We start from the raw sequence: 22,092 nt of genomic DNA on the forward strand, positions 1-22,092 counted from the left end.
AATCGTCTCTGTTACCTGGCCACAGGAAAAAAGAATCATTCTTCATTCTTCCACCAAAGCACTTTCTCCCACAGTTTATCCTCAGAGCATTTCTGTGATAATGCAATCTCAGAACTACAGGGCTAGGACAAACCTTCTAGATCATTCACCCTCCTCTCTTCATTTTATATGACTAGCCCTATGATCCATGTAGAGTAGGCACATAATAAGTCTTCTGTTGATAATGATAACATGCCAGGGCAAATCCAACAACAGGATTGAAAAATCTGTGAGGATAGTCATACCTTTTAAGACTGGAGGACAGCTGCCAAATATCATCAGGATCCATTCCTGTAGGATCTTTCCTGTGGGCCACGAGAAAGATGCTCTTCTCCTTATATGAGGTATAAATAGTCAGAATCCCCATCATCACAAAATAGGTTCAAATAAAGTTAAGGAAAAAATACTCAAACATAAAAGAGAAGTAACACAAATTGACAAGCAAGAGATATAAAAACTTTCATAATGATAGTCCTAAAGAAGACAGCTTTGTCTTGCTGCATAAACACTGAAAATTTAGCTATTTCATTTTCATCCTTGTGTTTATGTACCAAGAGAAACAAGGTTCTCTCTGGTTAATTCTGCAAACATCTCAAAAGGAAGACAAGAAAAGATACAGAGCATAAACTAGCTCTCATCTTTATGTTCAAAGACAACATGTATAATAAGATACCTAGTTTGTCAAGACTTTGTCATAATAGTGCTTATTTCTTTATAAAAAACAACTAATAGTCCCAGTGGACTTGACCATGTTCAACTGATTTTAAGGGTTATAAGAAGAGAAGAAAAGTGACCCAAATAGTTTACTATAGGAGAGTATGTCAAATAGTACTACAATTACTTCCTGTATGCACATAGACTTTTTATTATATTATATTATATATTATATTGTTTTTGACAGTATTAAGTACCATATATAATAAGCACTTACAGTTTGCCCAAAAACCGGCATAAGAGCTTTGTGTACACTGTGCCATTTAAATTTCAGAAACAAGGCTGCGCACGATGGCTCACACCTATAATACCAGCACTTTGGGAGGCCGAGGCAGGCAGTCTGAGACCAGCCTGGCCAAAAGGGAACAATGGGAAATCCCATTTCTACTAAAAATACAAAAATTAAGGCTAGGCATGGTGGCTCATGCCTGTAATCCCAGCACTTTGGGAGGCTGAGGTGGGCAGATCACTTGAGGTCAGGAGTTCAAGACGAGCCTGGCCAATATGGTGAAACCCCATGTCTCTACTAAAAATACAAAAATTAGCCGGGCATGGTGGTACATGCCGGTAGCCCTGGCTACTTAGGAGGCTGAGGCATGAGAATGGCTTGAACCCAGGAGGTGGAGGTTGCAGGGTGGCAGTGAGCCGAGATCGTGCCACTGTGCTCCAGCCTGTGTGACAGAGCAAGACTCCATCTCAAAAAACAAAAAACAAAAAAATTTAGCTGGATGTGGTGGTGCAGGCCCGTAATCCCAGCTACTTGTGTGGCTGCGGCAGGAGAATCACTTGAACCCAGGAGGCACAAGTTGTAGTGAGCCAAGATCGTGCCACTGCACTCCAGCCTGGGCGACAAAGTGAGACCCTGTCTCAAAAAATAAAAATAAAATAAATAAAATAAAAATAAATTTCATGAACAGTGCTCGCTTCGGCAGCACATATACTAAAATTAGAATGATACAGAGATTAGCATGGCCCTAGCACAAGGATGACAGGCAAATTCATGAAGCATTCCATTAAAAAAGAGTTAACAAAGATAAATTTCATGAACAGGAAAGGCAGGAAAATATAGTGCGAAGTATATGAACTTCAGAGTAGAGATAATCCTAGATTTAAATAGATTTAAATCTTGGCCTTTAATCAGTATAATCATAACAAATAACTTCCTTCCCAAGTCTTAGTATCCTTACCTTTAAAACTGGGATAATACTGATATTTTAGAATTACCATGAGATTTAGAGATGAAGGATATATGTAGTCTATGATACAGAAGAATTTTTTTTTTTTTTTTTTTGAGACAGGGTCTCACTCTGTCACCCAGGCTAGAGTACAGTGGCACGATCTCAGCTCACTGCAGCCTCAACATCCCAGGCTCAAGTGATCCTCCCATCTCAGCTTCCTGAGTAGCTGGGATTATAGGTGTGCGTCACCACACCCAGCTAATTTATTTTTTAATTTATCTAATTACTTTATTTATTTTGAGACAGAGTGTTGCTCTGTCACCCAGGCTGCAGTGCAGTAGTGGATCTCAGTTCACTGCGACTTCTGTCTCCTGGATTCAAGTGATTCTTGTGCCTCAGCCTCCCAAGTAACTGGACTACAGGCATGTACCAACACGCCCAGCTAATTTTTGTATTTTTGGTAGAGACAGGGTTTCTCCACATTGCTGAGGCTGGCCTTGAACTCTTGGGCTCAAGCAATTCGCCCGCCTTGGCCTCTCAAAGTGTTGGGATTACAGGCGTGAGCCACGATGCCCAATAACAGAAGATATTTATAATGGTAGTCCCTACTATTATAAATAAAACTGATATGACTAAAAATAAGACCTTGTTTTATTAAACAAATATAAGCAAACAAATGAATTACCATCAAGGTAGTTCTCTTGGGAGGCCAGATGTTTGTAACAAGATTGCTATCATTTTCAAATCGCTTTGGAATTCCCCTGGGGACTGTCTCTAGAACCTATAGAATATTATTCTTTTGAACTGCCTTAACGGTGAAAAATTCACACTGGGATGATTAATCTGATGACCGGAAGGAGTCAAGGATCACCTGGTACCACTTCTGGGGGCTATGTAGGGCAAACTAGATAATACAATTTTTGACTAGGATCTGCTTTATTAGAGGTTTGCTAACTGCCTCTGAAGATAAATCTCCAACATGAAGTTTTAAAACATATTTCAAGTTGGCTGGGCACAGTGGCTTATGCCTGTAATACCAGCACTTTGGGAGGACTGCTTGGGCCCAGGACTTTTGACACTAGCCTAGGCAACGTAGTGGGACCTTGTCTCTGTAAAAAATTTAAAAATTAGGTAGGCATGGTAGCGTGTGCCTGTCTGCTTAGGAGGCTGAGGTAGGAGAACTGCTTGAGCCAGGAGGCTGAGGCTGCAGTGAGTCATAATCACACCACTGTACTTTAGCCTGGGTGACAGGGTAAGACGCTGTCTCAAAAAAAAAAAAAAAAAAAAAAAAAAAAAAATTTAGGTAGTGGTAACATTGTTTAAAAAAGTAAACTGCCTACCAAAATTATCTGTTTTAATAGTGAAGTATAATTAAGTTCTTTTTTTGTGGGGGGGGGCGGGGGGAATGGAGTCTCACTCTGTCGCCCAGGCTGGAGTGCAGTGGCGCGATCTCGGCTCACTGCAAGCTCCGCCTCCTGGGTTCACGCCATTCTCCTGCCTCAGCCTCCGGAGTAGCTGGGACTACAGGCGCCCGCCACCACGCCCGGCTAATTTTTTGTATTTTAGTAGAGACGGGGTTTCACCGTGTTAGCCAGGGTGGTCTTGATCTCCTGACCTCGTGATCCGCCCGCCTCGGCCTCCCAACGTGCTGGGATTACAGGTGTGAGCCACTGCGCCCGGCCTTAATTAAGTTCTTTATATTCAACTTCTTGAGAAAAAAAATCAACTGGGTAGGCAACGACCATGATCTTATATTTATCATAAAAAAGAGGGGAAAGGAAATGATTATATATCAAATACAATATAAAATCTCTCATTTAATCTTCATGATAATTCTGAATGCTACCCATATTTATAAATCAGTGGTATTCAAATCATTTCAAAAATAAGTAAATTTTCATTAGCACAAGATCACAAATACCTTGGATTTCAAACCCACATTCTCTAGCTCCAGAATAAGTTCTTAATTCCTCTATAATACAAGTCACACTTGTATCTCATGCTAATTTCCAGTTCAGCTCCTCAGCTTCAAGTAAACTTGATACAGATCTGAGTCTTCAAAATCAGTTCCTTTCCTAATATCCTAGAATGAGTGGCTTGAAGCAGCCATGTCTAATGGGAAAAGTTCTGGGCTAGAAATGAGAAGAGCTGGGTTCACGATTACTATGTGTTTTGCTATTAAGTGCTCATATTAGGATAATAACCTCTACATTAATAACAAAAATGAATTACAATAAAATAACCATACTAAACATAAAATATCAATGACAGTTACTATATAAATGATAGATGTTTACTAGATAAACATCACAGCTCATAATATCAAATTCTAACATTAGCAAGCCCTAACATGAAAGTCTGTTTTGTTTTTTGTAGGGAGAAGTATCAGCAGATTTTTAAAAATGGCCACTAGAAAACAAACCTGAGCATAAAGGATATGATATGACGCACAAAGCCAAAACGGGTTTCGACTCTGGAAAGGGGTGCATATAATCCCAAATCAAAGCCACTATGGCAAAGAAACAGGAGATTGTACAGATGGTGAGGCGACCATCAATTAGACCAAAATTCTCCACGTATTTGTATTTTTCCAGAAGTACCTGGTGAGAAAAAGAAGGAATCAAGCTAATAGGAATACTTCCTTCCCAGTATCTGCTTTTGTTCTTGATTTCCATAATAAAAGAATCTATGAATTAACAAGAAGTTCCCTCCAGTTGGGATTTTACCACACCAAACAAATAAGACTCAAGTCTTCTATAAAGAACCAAGAGAAAAGTTCATCAATCCCTCATATAAAACTTTAAACTCTTCAACTTTTCCCACAGCTAAAATGTTCTTCTGACTTTTTCTGTGAGAAATTTTAGAAACTGCTTTCTGACTCAATTTCTAACACTGAAAACTAAGGTCACTCCAAGTTACAAAACGAAAAGATTTTCCAGGAGAGATGGCCATCAGCTGTATAGATACTAACCAACCCCTCCTCAAGAAAGTACCTTTTGGCAGAATCATCCAAAGAGTTTTTCACAGCTGATCCATCCCACTTGTCAATTTTTACAGGCTTATCATCTATCTTCCACTGTAAAACAAACAGAAAAGTTGTGCATCAAGAACCTAGGCCTCTTACTGAAGGTAAAATGAACCACTTTTTAAGAGCATCCCTCATGCACACATAATATTTACTCTTTGTCTTCTGATGTTGCAGAACTAAAAGACAAAACAGGCTATTCTGGGCACACTCCTATGGGGTAGCCCTGCAAGAAGCAGTTAAAAACAAGCAAACAAAAAAGACCAAACAATTAAAAATCAGGTTGAAGGAGATGAGGTAACCAGAGTCAGGTGGTACTCATGTGATGTTGACATTGCCAGTCTCCATGCAGAGAATACAAAAACAACCCCAGAACCAGAACACGTATATGGGCTGCAGAGACTGTAAGTGTAAACTTGCATATCCCACCTTCATTTTACCCAAATGTGAGTACAGAAAATTACTCTATTTATTCATTCTTTCCTTCTGTGACCACAAAACTCAGAAAATACAGATACATGAATTTACAGACACTAACAAAATGGGGAGGATCTCCTTTAATATCACTTTGTCAGCTAACAACTTTTATTATTTTACCAGCATGTCTTAACTTTAAGACAGCAATTCCAGTATAGCCTGTTGGAAACAACACTAAATTGTAAATTACAAACCAAGTCCCAGACTCAGTCCCATCATGAGTTGAGTGGACAAACTCTGCTTCTATTTCTCTTATCTATAGAGGTTTAGAAAGTTTCTCAAACACTACTATTCAGAGGCAAATAATTCTCTCACTCACTGCTCATGTAGAAGTTCAAAATGTTACAGCACCTACGAATGCCAATTTAGCACCCTGAATTCAGCTTCCCACTTCTGGGAATATTTCTATAACTGAATACATTTGAAATGATATACAAGGCTACTCACTGCAGCATTGTCTGTAATAGTGAAAAGCTGGAAGTAACTCGAATGCTCATTTACAAGGGGATTGGTTAAATAAACTACAGTACATCCATATATCTTATCAGGGTAGAGAAATATGGGGAGGAGTAAGACTACTTACTTATGTGTGCCTTTAAAATTTTTTAACCATATGAATGTATTACATAGTAAAAAATTTTCTCAAATGCAAGTATTTAAGTAAATGTAGCTTAAGAGGAACAGGGTGCTACAAATAATCTGATAAACCTGTTTTTTTTTTGTAGAACATTAATGGCCAACTCTTAATTTTTTAGATTAAGTGAACAAATATTATATTCCATAAAAATCACAAACCAGCAATCAATCCAAAATTCATTTGGATTTAGAATGGATTATTTTATGGAAAGACAGAGAATGTCATATTTATCTTTCGGATTGAGCACAAATACAAAGATAATGCCTATAAGAAACAGGCCGGGGGCGGTGGCTCAAGCCTGTAATCCCAGCACTTTGAGAGGCCGAGACGGGTGGATCACGAGGTCAGGAGATCGAGACCATCCTGGCCTACACGGTGAAACCCCGTCTGTACTAAAAAATACAAAAAACTAGCCGGGCGAGATGGCGGGCGCCTGTAGTCCCAGCTACTCGGGAGGCTGAGGCAGGAGAATGGTGCAAACCTGGGAGGCGGAGCTTGCAGTGAACCGAGATTGCGCCACTGCACTCCAGCCTGGGCGACAGAGCGAGACTCCGTCTCAAAAAATAAATAAATAAATAAATAAATAAATAAATAAATAAATAAATAAATAAAGAGATGGCAGTGGTGAGTACCTGCCGTCCCAGATACTTGGGAGGCTGAGGTGGGAGAGCAGCTTGAGCCCAGGAGTTCCAGTCCAGCCTGGGCAATATAGTGAGAACTTGTCTCTGGAAAAAATAAATAAATAAATAAACAATAAAAAATAAAATAAGAAGTGGGATAAAAATAATTGTAAAGATTTTAAACAACTACAGAAATATAATTCATCAACCTTTTTTTTTTTAAACTGTGATTCTATATATTATTATACAAAAGAGAAAACCCGTTCTGTGAAGTTTGTTGGGAGAAATAACATGAGCTAAAAACAGCCATACTTGAAGTGATTAAAAGTCAATCAAGTTTTTTTTCCCCTTGGTGCCTTGTAAAAGCAAGTATTTTTCTTCGAGAAAATTACTCATGGCAGCATACTGCAATATTGACTGCCACAGACTGCCAGCCTACAAATCAAACATGACATCTAATTTTAAAGATGCAAACTGAACCAAAAAGAAATTAGCAGGCTTTCTAGCTAGATAGCTCATTTACACTGTCAAGTAAATCCCTCTTTGAAGACATGGAAAAGAACCAACTTGTAGAGCCAAACCCACCATAGCATTTGAATTATTTGTGAAATAAAGTCAGAATAAAGTCATTTAAAAATTATGGGTCATTCAAAAACAGGAAAATCATATTCTCAGACACCTAGCCACACTTCACTGCCTGCATTGCATCACAGAAAAGAAACTTTATAAGTTTGCCTTTATAAGTCAGAAAATAATGTCTTAATAATTTGGGGGAATAAAATGCAGAAGCAGCCATTACAATGTATTGAAATAGCCTCAGCTCTAACTTCACTGCCTGGTACCTAGAAGCAATCTTCAGTAAGTGGAACAGAAACATTTCCAGTGAATTACGTGAAATCACAAGAAAGGTTATAATTTGACTTTACCGCAACATAGGCCATTTTGAACCTAATAGTGTCTATGGTACAGTACAGAGAACCATCTGGAAAAAGGGGAGTTGCTATTAGGGGCTTATTTTTCTGATTATTATTTCTCATCATGCTCAAAAACTGCTCATCAACTAAAATGTATGCTGCTCCTCACGTTCTCTCTACTACTAATTTGGGTATTTTAGAAGCTTTTTTTTTTTTTGGCTCATTTTGTCTTCCTCAACACTAAGTGCAAATTGCTTTCCTTTTGTAATAATAAAAGAGAAAGCAAAATTAGTTTATTTTATGTAGGACCTCACAGGATAAATTACAAAGAAGGGCAGTGTGCAGAAATAAGTGAACCTGGGCCCAAGACTGCCATCTTCGGCAAGGCTTATTTGCAAAGTTGGCCCTTGGCTGGCATCTGACAAGCTGGCTGATAAAACAGTTCCCTACACTGATATAAATACATTCCCTCAGTGATAAGAATGGCTCACTGTGCCTCAACTGTTTGTATAAATGATGTGATTTATGTTGAACACCTTTCCTCCTGGAAATCTAGAAAAAATTAAAGTTCTTTATGTTGGCAGTATTCAAAATTTCAAAATGATAACCCTTACACAGGTCAATTTTCACCCACTGTAAAACTGCTATTGCCACTCATCTTTTTATTGCAGCACTAAGCAGACCCTCAATCCAGACACCAATGTCCTTCAAATTAGAAAACGAGACTTCAAAGAGGTTAAGTGCCATACAACTAGTAAATGACAGCGAACAAAATTCTTTAGGGCTAAATTACAAATACATGTCTCATTATAAAACTGTCTCTTCTTCAGTGATATAAATTTATTTTTACTTGACTTAATTCCTGAACTCAATCCCAAAGCAGATTGTGGCCTTATTCTTAAAGGTGTACTGTACTTCAAATCACAAGCTAACTGGTTTTGGCCAGGCGCAGTGGTTCACTCCTATAATCCCAGCACTTTGGGAGGCTGAGGCAGATGGATCGTTTGAGGTCAGGAGTTGGAGACCAGCCTGGCCAACATTGTGAAACCCTGTCTCTACTAAAAGTACAAAACTTAGCCAGGCTAAGTAATCCCAGCTACTTGGGAGGCTGAGGAAAGAGAATTGCTTGAATCCGGGAGGCGGAGGTTGCAGTGAGCTGAGATGGTGCCACTACACTCCAGCCTGGGTGAACAGAGGAAGACTCCATCTCAAAAAACAAACAAACAAACCAACAAACAAAAAACAGAAAACAAACTGACTGGATTTAGACTAAATACAAATGTATGCAGGCAAATGCTTTTTTTGTCACCCAATAAGGTGAATCCTTATTATCCAAGGGAGAATGGAGTCAGGATACTTTATTTTAATCCTCACTTTTCCACTTAATACTGGAAGGCATTGGGCAAATAATTTAACCATTCTAAAGCCTTATTAGTTTGCTCAATTGTAAAATAAAGAGGGTGAAAGTAATCTATTTCACAGGTTGGTATAAGAAGTAAATAGTGTAATTATAAAACATAGCACAGTGCACAGTACCTAGCAAGTACTTAATAAAAATTAGCTATTGCTGTTGCTATTAATGATATAAAACTATATAATACACTGCATCATGATTACCTGACTGTATGTATTATCTCCCTCACTGGGTAACAGGGACTACACACTTTTGTATTCTCAGAGCCTGGAACACAATATACTCTCAATAGCTTTTTATTTTTTTTATGTCTAAATACTCATAAAGAAAAAAAGGGAAGAAAAACATCTCTAAAATGTCTAAATTTAGACAGTCTAAATTTAGCAAATGTAGACATGCTCAAAATGATCTCGTTTAGTTCTTATTCACAGAATTTTTTTAAGGGATGGAGTGCAGACAGAAGGTATAATCATAGCTATCATTTCCTGAATGCCTAACATGTGCTATGTATGTGCTAAGTATTTTATATACACTACCTCACTTAATTTCCACAATAACTCTACAAGGTAAGAACAGTTAAAATCCTCCTTTCACAGATAACACTAAGGGTTTAAAAAATTTGCCAAAGATGAAAGAAAGTTGTAAAGCCAGGACTCAAAACCCATGCTCTCTCACTATTCTACACTGCTTTCCCATGAAGAGAAAGGAAAGGAATTATTAGCCATCAAAAATACAAAAGAACAGGAAGCAAAGAGGTCCCTGAAGTGACAGCTATACAATGTATCTTGATTCCTAACAAGCTCTAGTTAATAACATTTTAAAAACCTAAAAAAAAAAAAAAAAAAAAAAAGATGTTAATCTGAATAGGATCACAAAACTTACAGGGTATCAAAAATGTTGAATCTCCCCACTCAATGTAAAACCAACTGCAATCTGGCTGAAAACAGAGCTCAAAAAGTACTATTTTAAAGAAATTACTCCTCTACACTACCCACTGAAGAGATAAAGACAACTTTTTTTTTTTTTTTTTGGAGACAAGAGTCTTGCTCTGTCGCCCAGGCTGAGTGCAGCGGCATGATCTCAGCTCACTGCAACCTCCGCCTCCTGGGTTCAAGCAATTCTCATACCTCAGCCTCCTGAGTAGCTGGGATTACAGGCATGTGTCATCACACCAGGCTAATTTTTTGTATTTTTTAATAGAGATGGGGTTTCACCATGTTGGCCAGGCTAGTCTCGAACTCCTGGCCTCAAGTGATCCACGTACCCCAGTCTCCCAAAGTGCCACCACACCCGGCCAAGATAAAGACAACTTTTATCAAACTAACATACCTGATGCCAGAGCTGGCTGGCTAACTAGTTAAAAGAAAACAGGCATTTGATAGCTTTAATAGAACACTATAAAGAATCATTTCAGTTACGTTTCTCCACTGCACATTTGAATAACAAAAAATTCTACAAAGACATTTCACTGAAGGTATGGCATCAGGAACTCCGTAAGTGATTAGGCAGGATATTAAACACAACTCAGGTCTGAAGGATATGCAGTCAATGCAGGAAGGCATTTTCCAAATTAACTCATTTGAGGGAATACAGCCTTCTGCTCCCCATGCATCACCAGGCTTAAAGGGATAGGGTGGGATCAAAAAAAGAGACAAAATAAGCCAGGTACAGTGGCTCACGTTTATAACTTCAGCACTTTGGGAGGCCAAGGAGGAAGGATTGCTTGAGTTCAGGAGTCTGAGATCAGCCTGGGCAACACAGCAAGACCCTATATCTAAAAAAAAAAAAAATTAACTAAAAAAATTAGCCAGGCATGGTGGTGCCCACCTACAGTCCCAGGTACTTGGGAGACTGAGGCAGGAGGATGGCTTGAGCCCAGGAGGTGTAGGCTGCAGTGGGCCGTGATTGTGCCACTGCACTCCAACCTGGACAACGGAGTGAGACTCCATCTCAAAAAACGAAAGGACAAAATCCTTGGCCATTAGGATATGTCCAACAAAACAGAATTGTTTTGAGTATGACAACATGAACACCTTCAATTTTCTTATTTTAATAACAGTGAAAAGAGAAGTTATGCAGTGATATAAAAGACCTGAGTGGATTGCTTCATAAAGTTCCCTGGCTTGATAATAGGACTCAAAGGATTCCTCAATTCACACTGGAGAGATGAAGAATTACCAGGGGTGAGAGTAGTGTCAATGGTGACCCTGTTCTGATTTAGACAGAATTGAGCATGGCTTTAAGAAAAATAAACTTTTTCTCTCCTTTATCCCAGTTTAGAAAGTAGCAGAAGATGAGGCATCTGAGAGAAACCATTTCCTAGTTATTAGGCTAAAAAACTTGAATTTTATTCTGAAGCGGGCAATGGAGAGTATTTTAAGTAGGGGAATAACAATCAAATTTATGTTTTTTTTTTTTTAAGTCATTTTAGTGGCAACCTGGCAGATGATCTGGAGAGGAGTAACACTGGACATAGAGATGCAGATGGAGCCTGATGTAAGTGCAGAGCCTCAATGCTCAATAGAGCAGCAGTAGGGAGAATGAAAGGGAGTATTTCTGAGGTAGAATTGGCAGGACTTAGTAACAGACTAGTTATAAGAAATATGGAAGAGAAGAGACAGAGATGACCACCTACTAGAATTAGGGCTTGGATGACTTGTTGGAGCCATTATGTCATTTTCCAAGAAGGAGGAAAGAGGATACCCATTTGTATATGTGGAGTTCTAAACTAAAAAAAGGAGATAATAAAAACTGATGGCAAACTCAGAAGCTGAGATTACAATTTCAGTTGGAAATATATATGTGACCATATCCCCCCACACACATATTTAGCAAGAAAAGAAAATGTTCAGTTTGGGGAGAAAATGATGTCTATCTTAAGAATGTGCACTGTCATCTAAAACAGGGTATCTCAAAGAGATTATGCTCTTAGCAACACACTGAATCTTCACTTTCAATCCGTTTTTTATAAAAACGGTCAAGATACACTGCAAAGAAAATTACTAGCTTAACAGTGCTTATTACTGACTGCATTCATCACTGGAGTTAGAAGTTAGGAAATTAGCATGTGTTAATTAAATTATGAGCCTGCACATTAGTGACAACCCCAGAGAAACTGATTCTTAGGTTTTATATTGCCTTCTCTACTCACCACAAACTGCATTTAGCTGTGACAGGGCTGCTTCTACATCAACTCAGCCCATGATAGAGAAGCCTACATGACTACAGCTCTTTGAGGGCCAGGTCACTGGATCCATGACTTAAAATCCTACCACTGAACCCAGAAAGTGTGAGATTTAAGGCTGAAAAGAGCTTAAAGTTAAAACAACTTGATTCAGCATATTAATCAGCAATGCTCCAATAATGAAGTATTTTTTCTACCAGCAAACTGAAATGTAGTCAACAATCCTTTCAATACTAGCAACTAACATCTTCTAAAGTCTGACTGAATTGTTGGCATAATCAACCAATATAAATTTCTTACCTTTGCAATGGGTAGACAAGAAATTAGATACACAAAAAAAATGGTCTTTACAATTGTGTTAAGGAAAATCCTATACTTAACAATGAATTATAAACTATGCTAAGTGCTAAATGGTAAGAAGTAGACATAGAGGGGCAAGGGCACACTACAGGTTCAACGATCTGCAAAAAAGATTCTGGATAAAATGTTACCTATTACCTCAGGGATATCAATCTGCAGCAAAGCTGACTGGGGAGGGTTGGAAGACAGAGGGATGTTGCCAAGGAAGACCTGAATTAAGGCACAAAGACTGGCTAGGAATGTACTACATTGATACGGATGTGTGATGAGTCCTTATTCTAGAAAGGTAACAGATCACATACTCCATTTAAGAATTACATGCAATCAGTTCTGAAAAATGCAGCTGAGTGCAAATTCAGGCATAGGACCACACAGCTGTTTCATCTGATATCCATCTCCTACTGCTTAGAAAAATAGTAACTGTTATATGACTCTTCTAGGTTTCTTTTTCTTTTTAAGGAAACTGCCAAGTCTCTCAATAGCAATTCATTCCAGTGTTGGACAATCTTTTAAAAGAAAAAAAAATATTTTTAAACACAACCTTTTTGGCAATTACACTTCTTTATTTTCTTTAAATTAATATTGAATGGCTACTTGCTATGTGCCAAGCACTGTTCTAGCCACTAGGGATATAGTTATAAACAAGACAAATTCTGCACTCGTAGAGCTTCTTCTTGTATGGAACATAAAAGAATAAGTAAACAAATATGCATATAATTCCAGGTTGTAAAAAAGATTATACAGAAAAATGCAATAGAGTTTTTAAAAATACTAAAAAATAGTGAGGGAAAATAGTTAACATCTGAGCAGAGCTGAATAAAGGAGTAACCCATGAGAAAATCTGGAGTGCCCTAGTGAAAACAGAACACCAAAATCCCCCAAGCTTAATGTGTTTGAGGAACAGCAGAAAAGCCACGGTTTCCAGAGTCAGTAACTCAAGTAGAAACTGACAGATGAGGATGACAGAAACAGGCAGGATTAAGAACATGTAGTGTAGGGTCCAGTCCCACAGGGTCGGTGGGTTTTTCTCCCCGTGTGCAGAGACGAGAGATTGTAGGAATAAAGACACAAGACAAAGAGATAAAAGAAAAGACAGTTGGGCCCAGGTGGTAGGACCACTACCACCAAGACGCAGAGACCGGTAGTGGCCCCAAATGCCAGGCTGCGCTGATTCTTATTGGATACAAGACAAAGGGGCAGGGTAAGGAGTGTGAGCCATCTCTAATAATTGACAAGGTCACATGAGTCATGTGTCCACTGGACAGGGGGCCCTGGTAGCTGAGGCAGAGAGAAAGAGAGGAGAATAAGAGAGACAGCTTACGCCATTGTTTCTGCATATCAGGGACTTTTAGTACTACTGTCTAAAAGGCAGAACTGGGTGTACAGGATGGAACGTGAAGATGGACTAGGAGTGTGACCACTGAAGCACAGCATCACAGGGAGATGGTTAGGCCTCCGGATAACTGCAAGAGGTGGAGGAGTACAGTCTTCTCTAAACTCCTCCGGGGAAAGGCAAACTCCCTTTCCTGGTCTGCTAAGTAGCAGGTGTTTTTCCTTGACACTGATGCTACTGCTAGACCATGGTCTGCTTGGCAACAGGCGTCTTCCCAGACACTGGCGTTACCGCTAGACCAAGGAGCCCTCTGGTGGTCCTTCCGGGCATAACAGAAGGCTTGCACTCCTGTCTTCTGGTCACTTCTCACCGTGTCCCTTCAGCTCCTATCCTTGTACGGCCTAGTTTTTCCTAGGTCATGATTGTAAAGCGAGGATTATTATAATATTGGAGTAAAGAGTAATTGCTACAAACTAATGATTAATGATATTCATATATAATCATCTATATTATTTATATCTAGTATAACTATTCTTATTTTATATATTTTATTATACTGGAATAGTTCGTGCCCTCAGTCTCTTGCCTCAGCACCTGGGTGGCTTGCTGCCCACAATGTAGGGGCTACAAAATAGGCCACAATTAGGGGTGTGGATTTTAGTTAATTGAGATGGGAAGTTACTGGAGATATTTCAGCAAGAGAGTGAGTGATCCATGTTTTAAAACATCAGTCTAGCTGCTGTGTGGAGAACAAAATGTAAGGGAGCCAAGCACAGAAGCTGGAAGACCAGTTGAAACGGCTACTACAGCTGTCTAGGTAGGAGTGGTCAGATTCTGGATGTACAGCCAGGAAAATACAACGATGGGATGGCTGTGGAGTACAAGGCAAAGAGAAGAATCAAGGGTAACTCTCAGGTTTTTGTTTGAATAAATTAGATGAATGGAGGTGTCTAACTGAAATGAGGAAGACTGAGAGAGAAGCACTTTGAGGGGTAAGCAGAAATCAGGAGACTGGCTCTGGCTATTGATGCCTGATATACATTTAAGTGGAGATGACAAGCAGGCAGTTGGACATAAAAGTCTGGGGTTTATAGGAAAGGTCCAGGTTGAGAATATAAATGTAGAAGTCAGCAACTTCTACATGTTATTTAAGCCACGACATTGGGTATTACCTTGGGATGAGGGTAGACAGAGGAGAGGGCCAGGGGTAATAAGCTCAGGGACTGGCAATATTTACACAGGTCAGGAAGAAGATCAAAGAATAATGAAGACAACAGAGACTAGTTGACGGAGGAGGAAAATTGGGGACAAATGGTGTCCTAGAAGCCAAGTAAAGAAAATGAGAAGAAAGAAGCGATCAATAAGTCAAATGCTACTGAAAGGCTAAGTAATATAAAAAACTATTGAAATCTGATAAGAGATCAGAGCAGAGAAATGGTGCTGGCAATAGCTGAAAAAGGTACCTTGGCAGGCAGATTATATATATATATACCATTACTTTAATTACTAATTAAAAGACTCACTAAATATATGTATGTATATATACTATATATACACATATATAGTCTTTTAATTAGTAATTAAAGTAATAGTACAAAAGTAATCAGTGTCTGTGATACCACTGTGTTACATGATGCATAGTTTAAAAAAGCAAATAATCTGAAACTTTAAGGGTTACTCCATGAAAGACAAAAATAAGTTTCTAAAATTGTGATACAATTCACACACTATAAAATTCACTATTTAAAAATATGCCAATTCAGGGGTTCTTAGTATACTCACAAGGTTATACAACCATCACCACTGTCTAATTCTAGAATACATGCATACCCTCAAAAAGAAACTCCATACCCATTAGCAGTCACATCTTATTCCTGTCCCCTATCCCCTGGCAGCCAACAATCTCCTCTCTGTCTTTATGGATTTGCCTATTCTGGACATTTCAAACAAATGCAGTCATACTATATATGGCCTTTTGTGATTGGCTTCTTTCACTTAGCACATTTTCAAGATTCATCCATATTGTAGTATGTATCAATACTTTATTCTAACAGTCAAATTATACTCCATTGTATAGATATATCACATTGTGTTTATCCATTCCTCAGCTGACAGACTGTTTCTACCTTTAGGCCATTATGATAACTGTGTTATGAACATTTGTGTGCCAAGATTTCCCGTGGACACACATTTTCAATTCTCTTGGGTATATACCTAGGAGTGGAACTGCTGGGTCATATGGTTAACTTTACGTTGAATTTTCTGAGGAACTGTCAAACTGTTTCCAAGAGTGCCACCACATTTTACATCCGTTAGCGATATATGAAGATTCTGATTTATCCGTATTTACACCAAAACAGGTTATTTTCCTTTTTTCCCCCTTTATTACAGCAATCTTAGTGGACGTGAAGCGGTTTCTCATTGTTGTTTTACTTTGCATTTCTCTAATGACTGATGATGTTGCGTATCTTTCCATGTGCTACGGGCTATTTGTACATCTTCTACGGAGAAATGTCCATTTACATCTTCTGCCCTTTTAAAAACTAGGTTGCTGTCTTTTTATTACTGAGTTGTAAAATTCTTTATATAGTCTAGATGCTAGACCCTTATCAGATATATGATTTGAAAATGTTTTCTCTCATTCTGCGGATTTCTTTTTTCACTTTCTTGATAGTGGCCTTTGACACACACATACCTTTTATTTTATAATGAGTTTTGAGATCCTAATAGGATCAGTTTGCAAAACAGTATTAAAAGGCCAGCACCTTGTTTCATTAAACAAACACATACAATTATAGTAATGTCATAAAACCGTTCATCTTCCTTGTCAAAGCTAGATAACGGCACAAGCATATCATCTGGAAGTCTGGCAAGCTAAGGTATCTTCCAGTAGAGTAAAAGAGGAGACACCTAAGGACATGTGGTTGGTAGGTGACAAAGCCAAGGCTACAGCCTAGGTCTTTCACCTCACAACAGATGTTCATCCCACTACTATGTTAGCTAGCACATTAGTTAGCACTAGACACACTGTGGTATGGGAAGCAATGTGCTGAGTAAAGAAAGAGCACTGGATTAAGTACTGGGGAAGCCAGGTTCTGTAAGTGTTACTAATTCACTGTGTGGTCTTGGGCAAGTTGCTTTGCTTGTGTCCATGTTTACAAAATGAGGCTGAAGCATCAGATGAGTTTCAGGGTCTCTTCATTAAAAACATTTTAAAGAAACCACCATTAAGCAGAATAGCTTTTAAAAACAAAACAAAACAAAAACCTTAAAATGTCAGAACCAGAAGAGACTTAAAAAAATCATTTAAGCCAGTAGTTCTCAACCTGGAAGTAACTGTTAAAATGCAGAGGTAATAGAGACATGTGAAGAAAAATGCAGATATTCAGGCCTAAGAAAAGGTCCAAAAATCTGTTAATTTTAACTAATTCTCAAAGGAGTCTGATGTAAACAGATTAAAGCTGTTCTTTACGATCAGGCTGACAGGCTAGCCAGGAGACAGAAATCCAGGTATAAGGCTAAAAGGGTCCAGACAATAGCTTCTGGAAAGCATGGTTTAACACCACATATCAACTTTAATAGCCAAAACAAATTAAGCAAGCAGCTTTTCTTTATAACTGCCAGGCAGAAGAAAATGCTTTGATGTATTTGGGGAAAAATAACACACTGCAATGATCTAAGTCAAGTTATTCTGTGATGGAGGCGGAAAGATTATATTTGCATACTTATTTTTAAGATCAGGAAACAAGAATTGCTGTGTTCTTAAAGTCAGTTTCATAAGAGTAGAAATTCACATCTGCTTAGGGAAAACTAGGAGCATATTTGCATCTCTTTATTGCACTTCTTTATGGCAAGTAAAACTACAGCTGCAGAAATAAAATAAAAACCCGCCCCGCCAAAATCAAGACACATCAAATTAAATAAATTATATTAGGCTAGGTGTGGTGGTGCATGCTTGTAAACCCCGCACTTTGGGAGGTCAAGGCCATTGGATCACCTGAGGTCAGGAGTTCGAGACCAGCCTGGCCAACACAGTGAAACCCTGTCTCTACTGAATATACAAAAATTAGCTGGGCATGGAGGCACATGCCTGTAATCCCAGCTACTGGAGAGACTGAGGCAGGAGAATTGCTTGAACCTGGGAGGTGGGGTGCAGTGAGCAGAGATTGCGACAAATTGAGACTCTGTCTTAAAAAAAAAAAAAGAAATTATATTAAAGGTAATGGCCTCATTCCCACAAAACAAAAGTCTATTAGTTCAGATCCTGCTCCAGAGAATAACACTTTTTTCCCCAAGTTCTCTCCCACAGTACCCTCAGTCTTCAAACAATTAGAGGCACCATCCTCTAAAGCTGATTCTGAAGACTGAGGTGACAGATCTCAAGTTGTTTCTGTGCGAAATTCAATGCTAAAAGTACTTATCCTGTGTTGATCACTATAGAGAAGCACTCACAGGAAAAGGGGCAAATACAAATTGGTGAAATAATACAAGATAGTATGTCATATTAAGTGACAGTTTAATTCCCATGTGCAGTGTAAGTACTAGAGGAATTCAGAGAGGGAACAGTTCAATATAAGGCTGAAAATCAAGTTTTCCAAGAAAAAGCACTCAAGCAGCTCTTGACTATTTTGTCTCTTCTGTCCCTCACTTATTGGATCTTTCAAGCACTCTTTTGTGAGACCTTTTATCTATTTCTGCTACTCATGTTGGGGTTCTCATCACCTTGTCATTCTATTTTTACCACAGACAGCCCCGCACAAAGAACATTTACTTCTAGTAGATTCCAAAGGACAGGGAACAGAGCTGGGTGTGGTGGCTCATGCCTGTAATTTCAGTACTTTTGGGAGGCTGAGGTGGGCAGATCACTTGAGGCCAGGGGTTCAAGATTAGTCTAGGTAACACAGTGAGACCTTGTCTCTACCAAAAAAAATAGTAAAATAAAAAGGGCAGAGGAAACCAAACAAAAAAACCCAAAGAACATTTACCAGCACTATACAATGTGATCCTTACTATAACACGTATGAATGCCCACAATATTTACATAAGGAAATTTCAATTCAGCAATATCACACAACTTATCCAAGGTCATGTGGCTTTTATTAGGTAGGTGCAAAAGTTATCGTGGTTTTTGCCATTACTTTCAATGGCAAAAACAGCAATTACTTTTGCACAAACCTAATAACATGCTGCACTAAAACTCAAATTTGTCTCTTTTTATTATATATTATACACTACTGTGTATATAGCCTTATTAAGAAGTCTTCTAATTTCTCTCTCTCCAAACCATCTGACTAGTTTTCCTAAAAACCACTTTACACAGTCTCAAAACCCTTCAACAGCTTTCTTCTCCTACTTCAAGCAATCCATAGCCTCCCTAATCGGATTCTATCTACTTGTCACTACAGTTCCTTTAGAGAGCCTTCTAGTCAACTCAATAACTGAGAAACATTAAACACCATCATATCTCCATCTTCACTCAAGGAGACTTTTTTACCTGGCATGTCTTTCCTTTCTCCCCCCAAATAAGGTGCCAGTTTCACTCTCAGGAATGAGGCCTTTCCTTGAGGCTCTTACTCTTCTTTTTTTTTTTTTTTTCCGAGATGGATTTCCCTCTCGTTGCCCAGGCTGGAGTGCAATGGAGTGATCTTGGCTCACTGCAACCTCCACCTCCCAGGTTCAAGCGGTTCTCCTGCCTCAGCCTCCCAAGTAGCTGGGAGTACAGGCATGCGCCACCACGCTCGGCTAATTTTTAGTAGAGACAGGGTTTCTCCATGTTGGTCTGGCTGGTCTTGAACTTCCGACCTCAGGTGACCCGCCTGCCTTGGCCTCCAAAAGAGCTGGGATTACAGGTGTGAGCCACCATGCCTGGCCGAGGCTCTTACTCTTATCAATAAGCTTGCAGGGATCACTCTCTCTCTCTCATTTGAACTTCTCTAACAAGTACACACTTGCGCGAATATACCATATACTTCCTTAAATAGATTCAATTACCCCATCTTCTATATTCAGCAGTTCTGAGTGCTCTCTGATATTAGGATTCTTGATTTACTCCTCCACCATCACACATTTGTACTGGACACTACAGGTAATGCAGATCATTAACGTGTACTGTCTTACTTGGTTCTTCCCAAAACCCCATGATACAGGTGCCAGAGATTCTAAAATTCCAAATGAAGAAACGTTAATTGACTTGCCAGTCTTCATACTGCTTGGAAGTAGCAGAAATACTTCAAAGCTGAAATCTTACGATCCCCAAATCCAGATTCTTTCAATAACACAATGGTGCCATATACACTATTCCATAATAATAGTATTCCATACTGCCTTAGCAGAATGCCCATACTTAATGTTTGCTGATGATAATCCCACTGCAAGGAAGAGCAAGAGCAGTTAGTGGGCCAGGTAAGCCCAGGTTGTGAGGTGCTTACCCAGGAAGAGGGAAGGATTTGTGTACACAAATGACCATCAATTCCCCATACTCTCATGTCTTGAAGCAATTTACCATCCCAACCTCCAGAATATGTTTCTGTATCTTAAAGTTTGAGTGTGAGGCCAGGTGCATGGTGACTCATGCCTGTAATCCCAGCACTTTGGGGAGCTGAGATGGGAGGATCACTTGAGGCCCAGGAATTTGACACCATCCAGGGCAACACAGTAAGACCCTGACTCTACAGAAAAGTTAAAAGCAAAAAAATTAACCAGGCGTGGTGGTGCACATTTGCAGCCCCAACTACTCAGGAGGCTGGGGTGGGAAGATCACCTGAGCCTCGGAGTTCAAGGCTGCAGTGAGCTAAGATCCATTCTGGGCAATGGAGTGAGACCCCTCACAAGAGAAGTGTGTGAGAACCATGTCTTTCAAAACCAATGACACTCAAAAAGACAAGTAAAAAGACCTGGATCTGAACCCCTCAACATAATCAAGTTTTCATTTCTTAAGCACCTATCATGTGTTATGCAAAGGGAAGTCTGAAAGCTGTTTTCAATTAAATTCAAAACTCCTGTTTACTATAGTAAAGACACCATGCTTAACAATTCTCATCAAACGAGCCCAAGGCCCTACAATGAGAGAACTGGAAGGGAATTTAGGGTTAAGTCCCTCATTTTAAGGCTAAATCTCTCACTTTGCAGATGAGCAAATAGAGAGAGAGCAAGCATATTTCAAGGTCACAAAGCTAATTAGAGGCAAAATCAACACTAGGACGAAGTTCTCCATCCATCTGTTTCTTCCAAGATGCTGTGCAAAGAGCAAGAAGGGCCAACCCAGGGACAGTTTTCCTTTTTTTCTTTTCTTTTAAGCCTTTGTTGCTAGGACTGCAGTTAAAAAAAAAAAAATTGGATGAGCAGAGGAGGAAAGGGACAAGCGTGAGCGGGCAGCAGTGCACTTGGTAGCAAACAGGGAGGTACAGGGGAGAGAGGAGAGGGCGGGGAAAAACAACAGAAAGAAAGAAAAATCTTAAAAGCTTCTTGTCAGCCCAGTAGAAGAATCAATACTCAAATATTTTAAGTATTCGCCTATCATGATAAAATGCCTAAAAACTTAAGTAAGCAAAAGGATAAGAACCACTTTGGAATCTGTAGCAGCACGCAAGGGTGATGGTGGTAGGGAGTTTCGAGGATATCGATTCTTGAATCCTTGGGCTTCCGTTTTCAGCGTCTGTGAAATGGGCACTGGCAACAGTGCACCCAGCACCCCAGGGGAAAAGCGATGGACACGATTAAGTATAGGAAGAACCAAATTACCGAAAAAGCTGTGGCGACCAGGACCAGAACACTTGCGAGAAGCGAAGAAGTCCTAAAGAGGAGAGGGTTCAGATTTGAAGTGTGATGAGGGCAGGGTACAAGCGTGCGTAGGGTTGTCATAGCGGTCACACAAGGGCTCCCCTCGAAAGGCCGTAGAAAATAAGGGAGACGGGGATGGGAAGGTGGGCTCGCCGCCTCCCAGGCCTCCCCGGGATTCAACTTTTCCCAAGAACCGGCTCCTCACCTTATCCAACAAGCCGCTACGGCCACTGCCTGTCCCGCAGTTGGAACCACCGCCAGCCCCACTATTGCCTCCGAGACCACCGCTTCTCCCGCCCTGTGTAGCTGCCGCCGCCATGTTGTGCGCCTCTGCGTCTCCCTCCCCTCCGACTTGTCTGAAGCCGATTGGCTAGAGCTGACAGCGTGACGCGCCACGCGGAGTCAATCGGGATCCGTA

General features: G+C 39.6%; 1 protein-coding gene across 1 annotated transcript; it reads right to left on the reverse strand.

Annotated features, from left to right (window-relative positions):
* Positions 1–163: 163 nt before the first annotated feature.
* On the reverse strand, positions 164–22,036 carry SPCS2 (signal peptidase complex subunit 2). The gene is made up of 4 exons (XM_017885265.1): positions 21,880–22,036; positions 4,926–5,007; positions 4,371–4,533; positions 164–419 (listed from the first exon to the last, which is right to left on the reverse strand). The coding sequence occupies exons 1-4, from the start codon at positions 21,991–21,993 to the stop codon at positions 179–181; spliced, it is 600 nt and encodes a 199-aa protein (XP_017740754.1). The 5' UTR covers positions 21,994–22,036; the 3' UTR covers positions 164–178.
* Between the last annotated feature and the right edge of the window lie 56 nt (positions 22,037–22,092).

This window comes from Rhinopithecus bieti, unplaced genomic scaffold (assembly GCF_001698545.2).
Source record: "Rhinopithecus bieti isolate Rb0 unplaced genomic scaffold, ASM169854v2 scaffold_14549, whole genome shotgun sequence".
Lineage (NCBI taxonomy): Eukaryota > Metazoa > Chordata > Mammalia > Primates > Cercopithecidae > Rhinopithecus > Rhinopithecus bieti.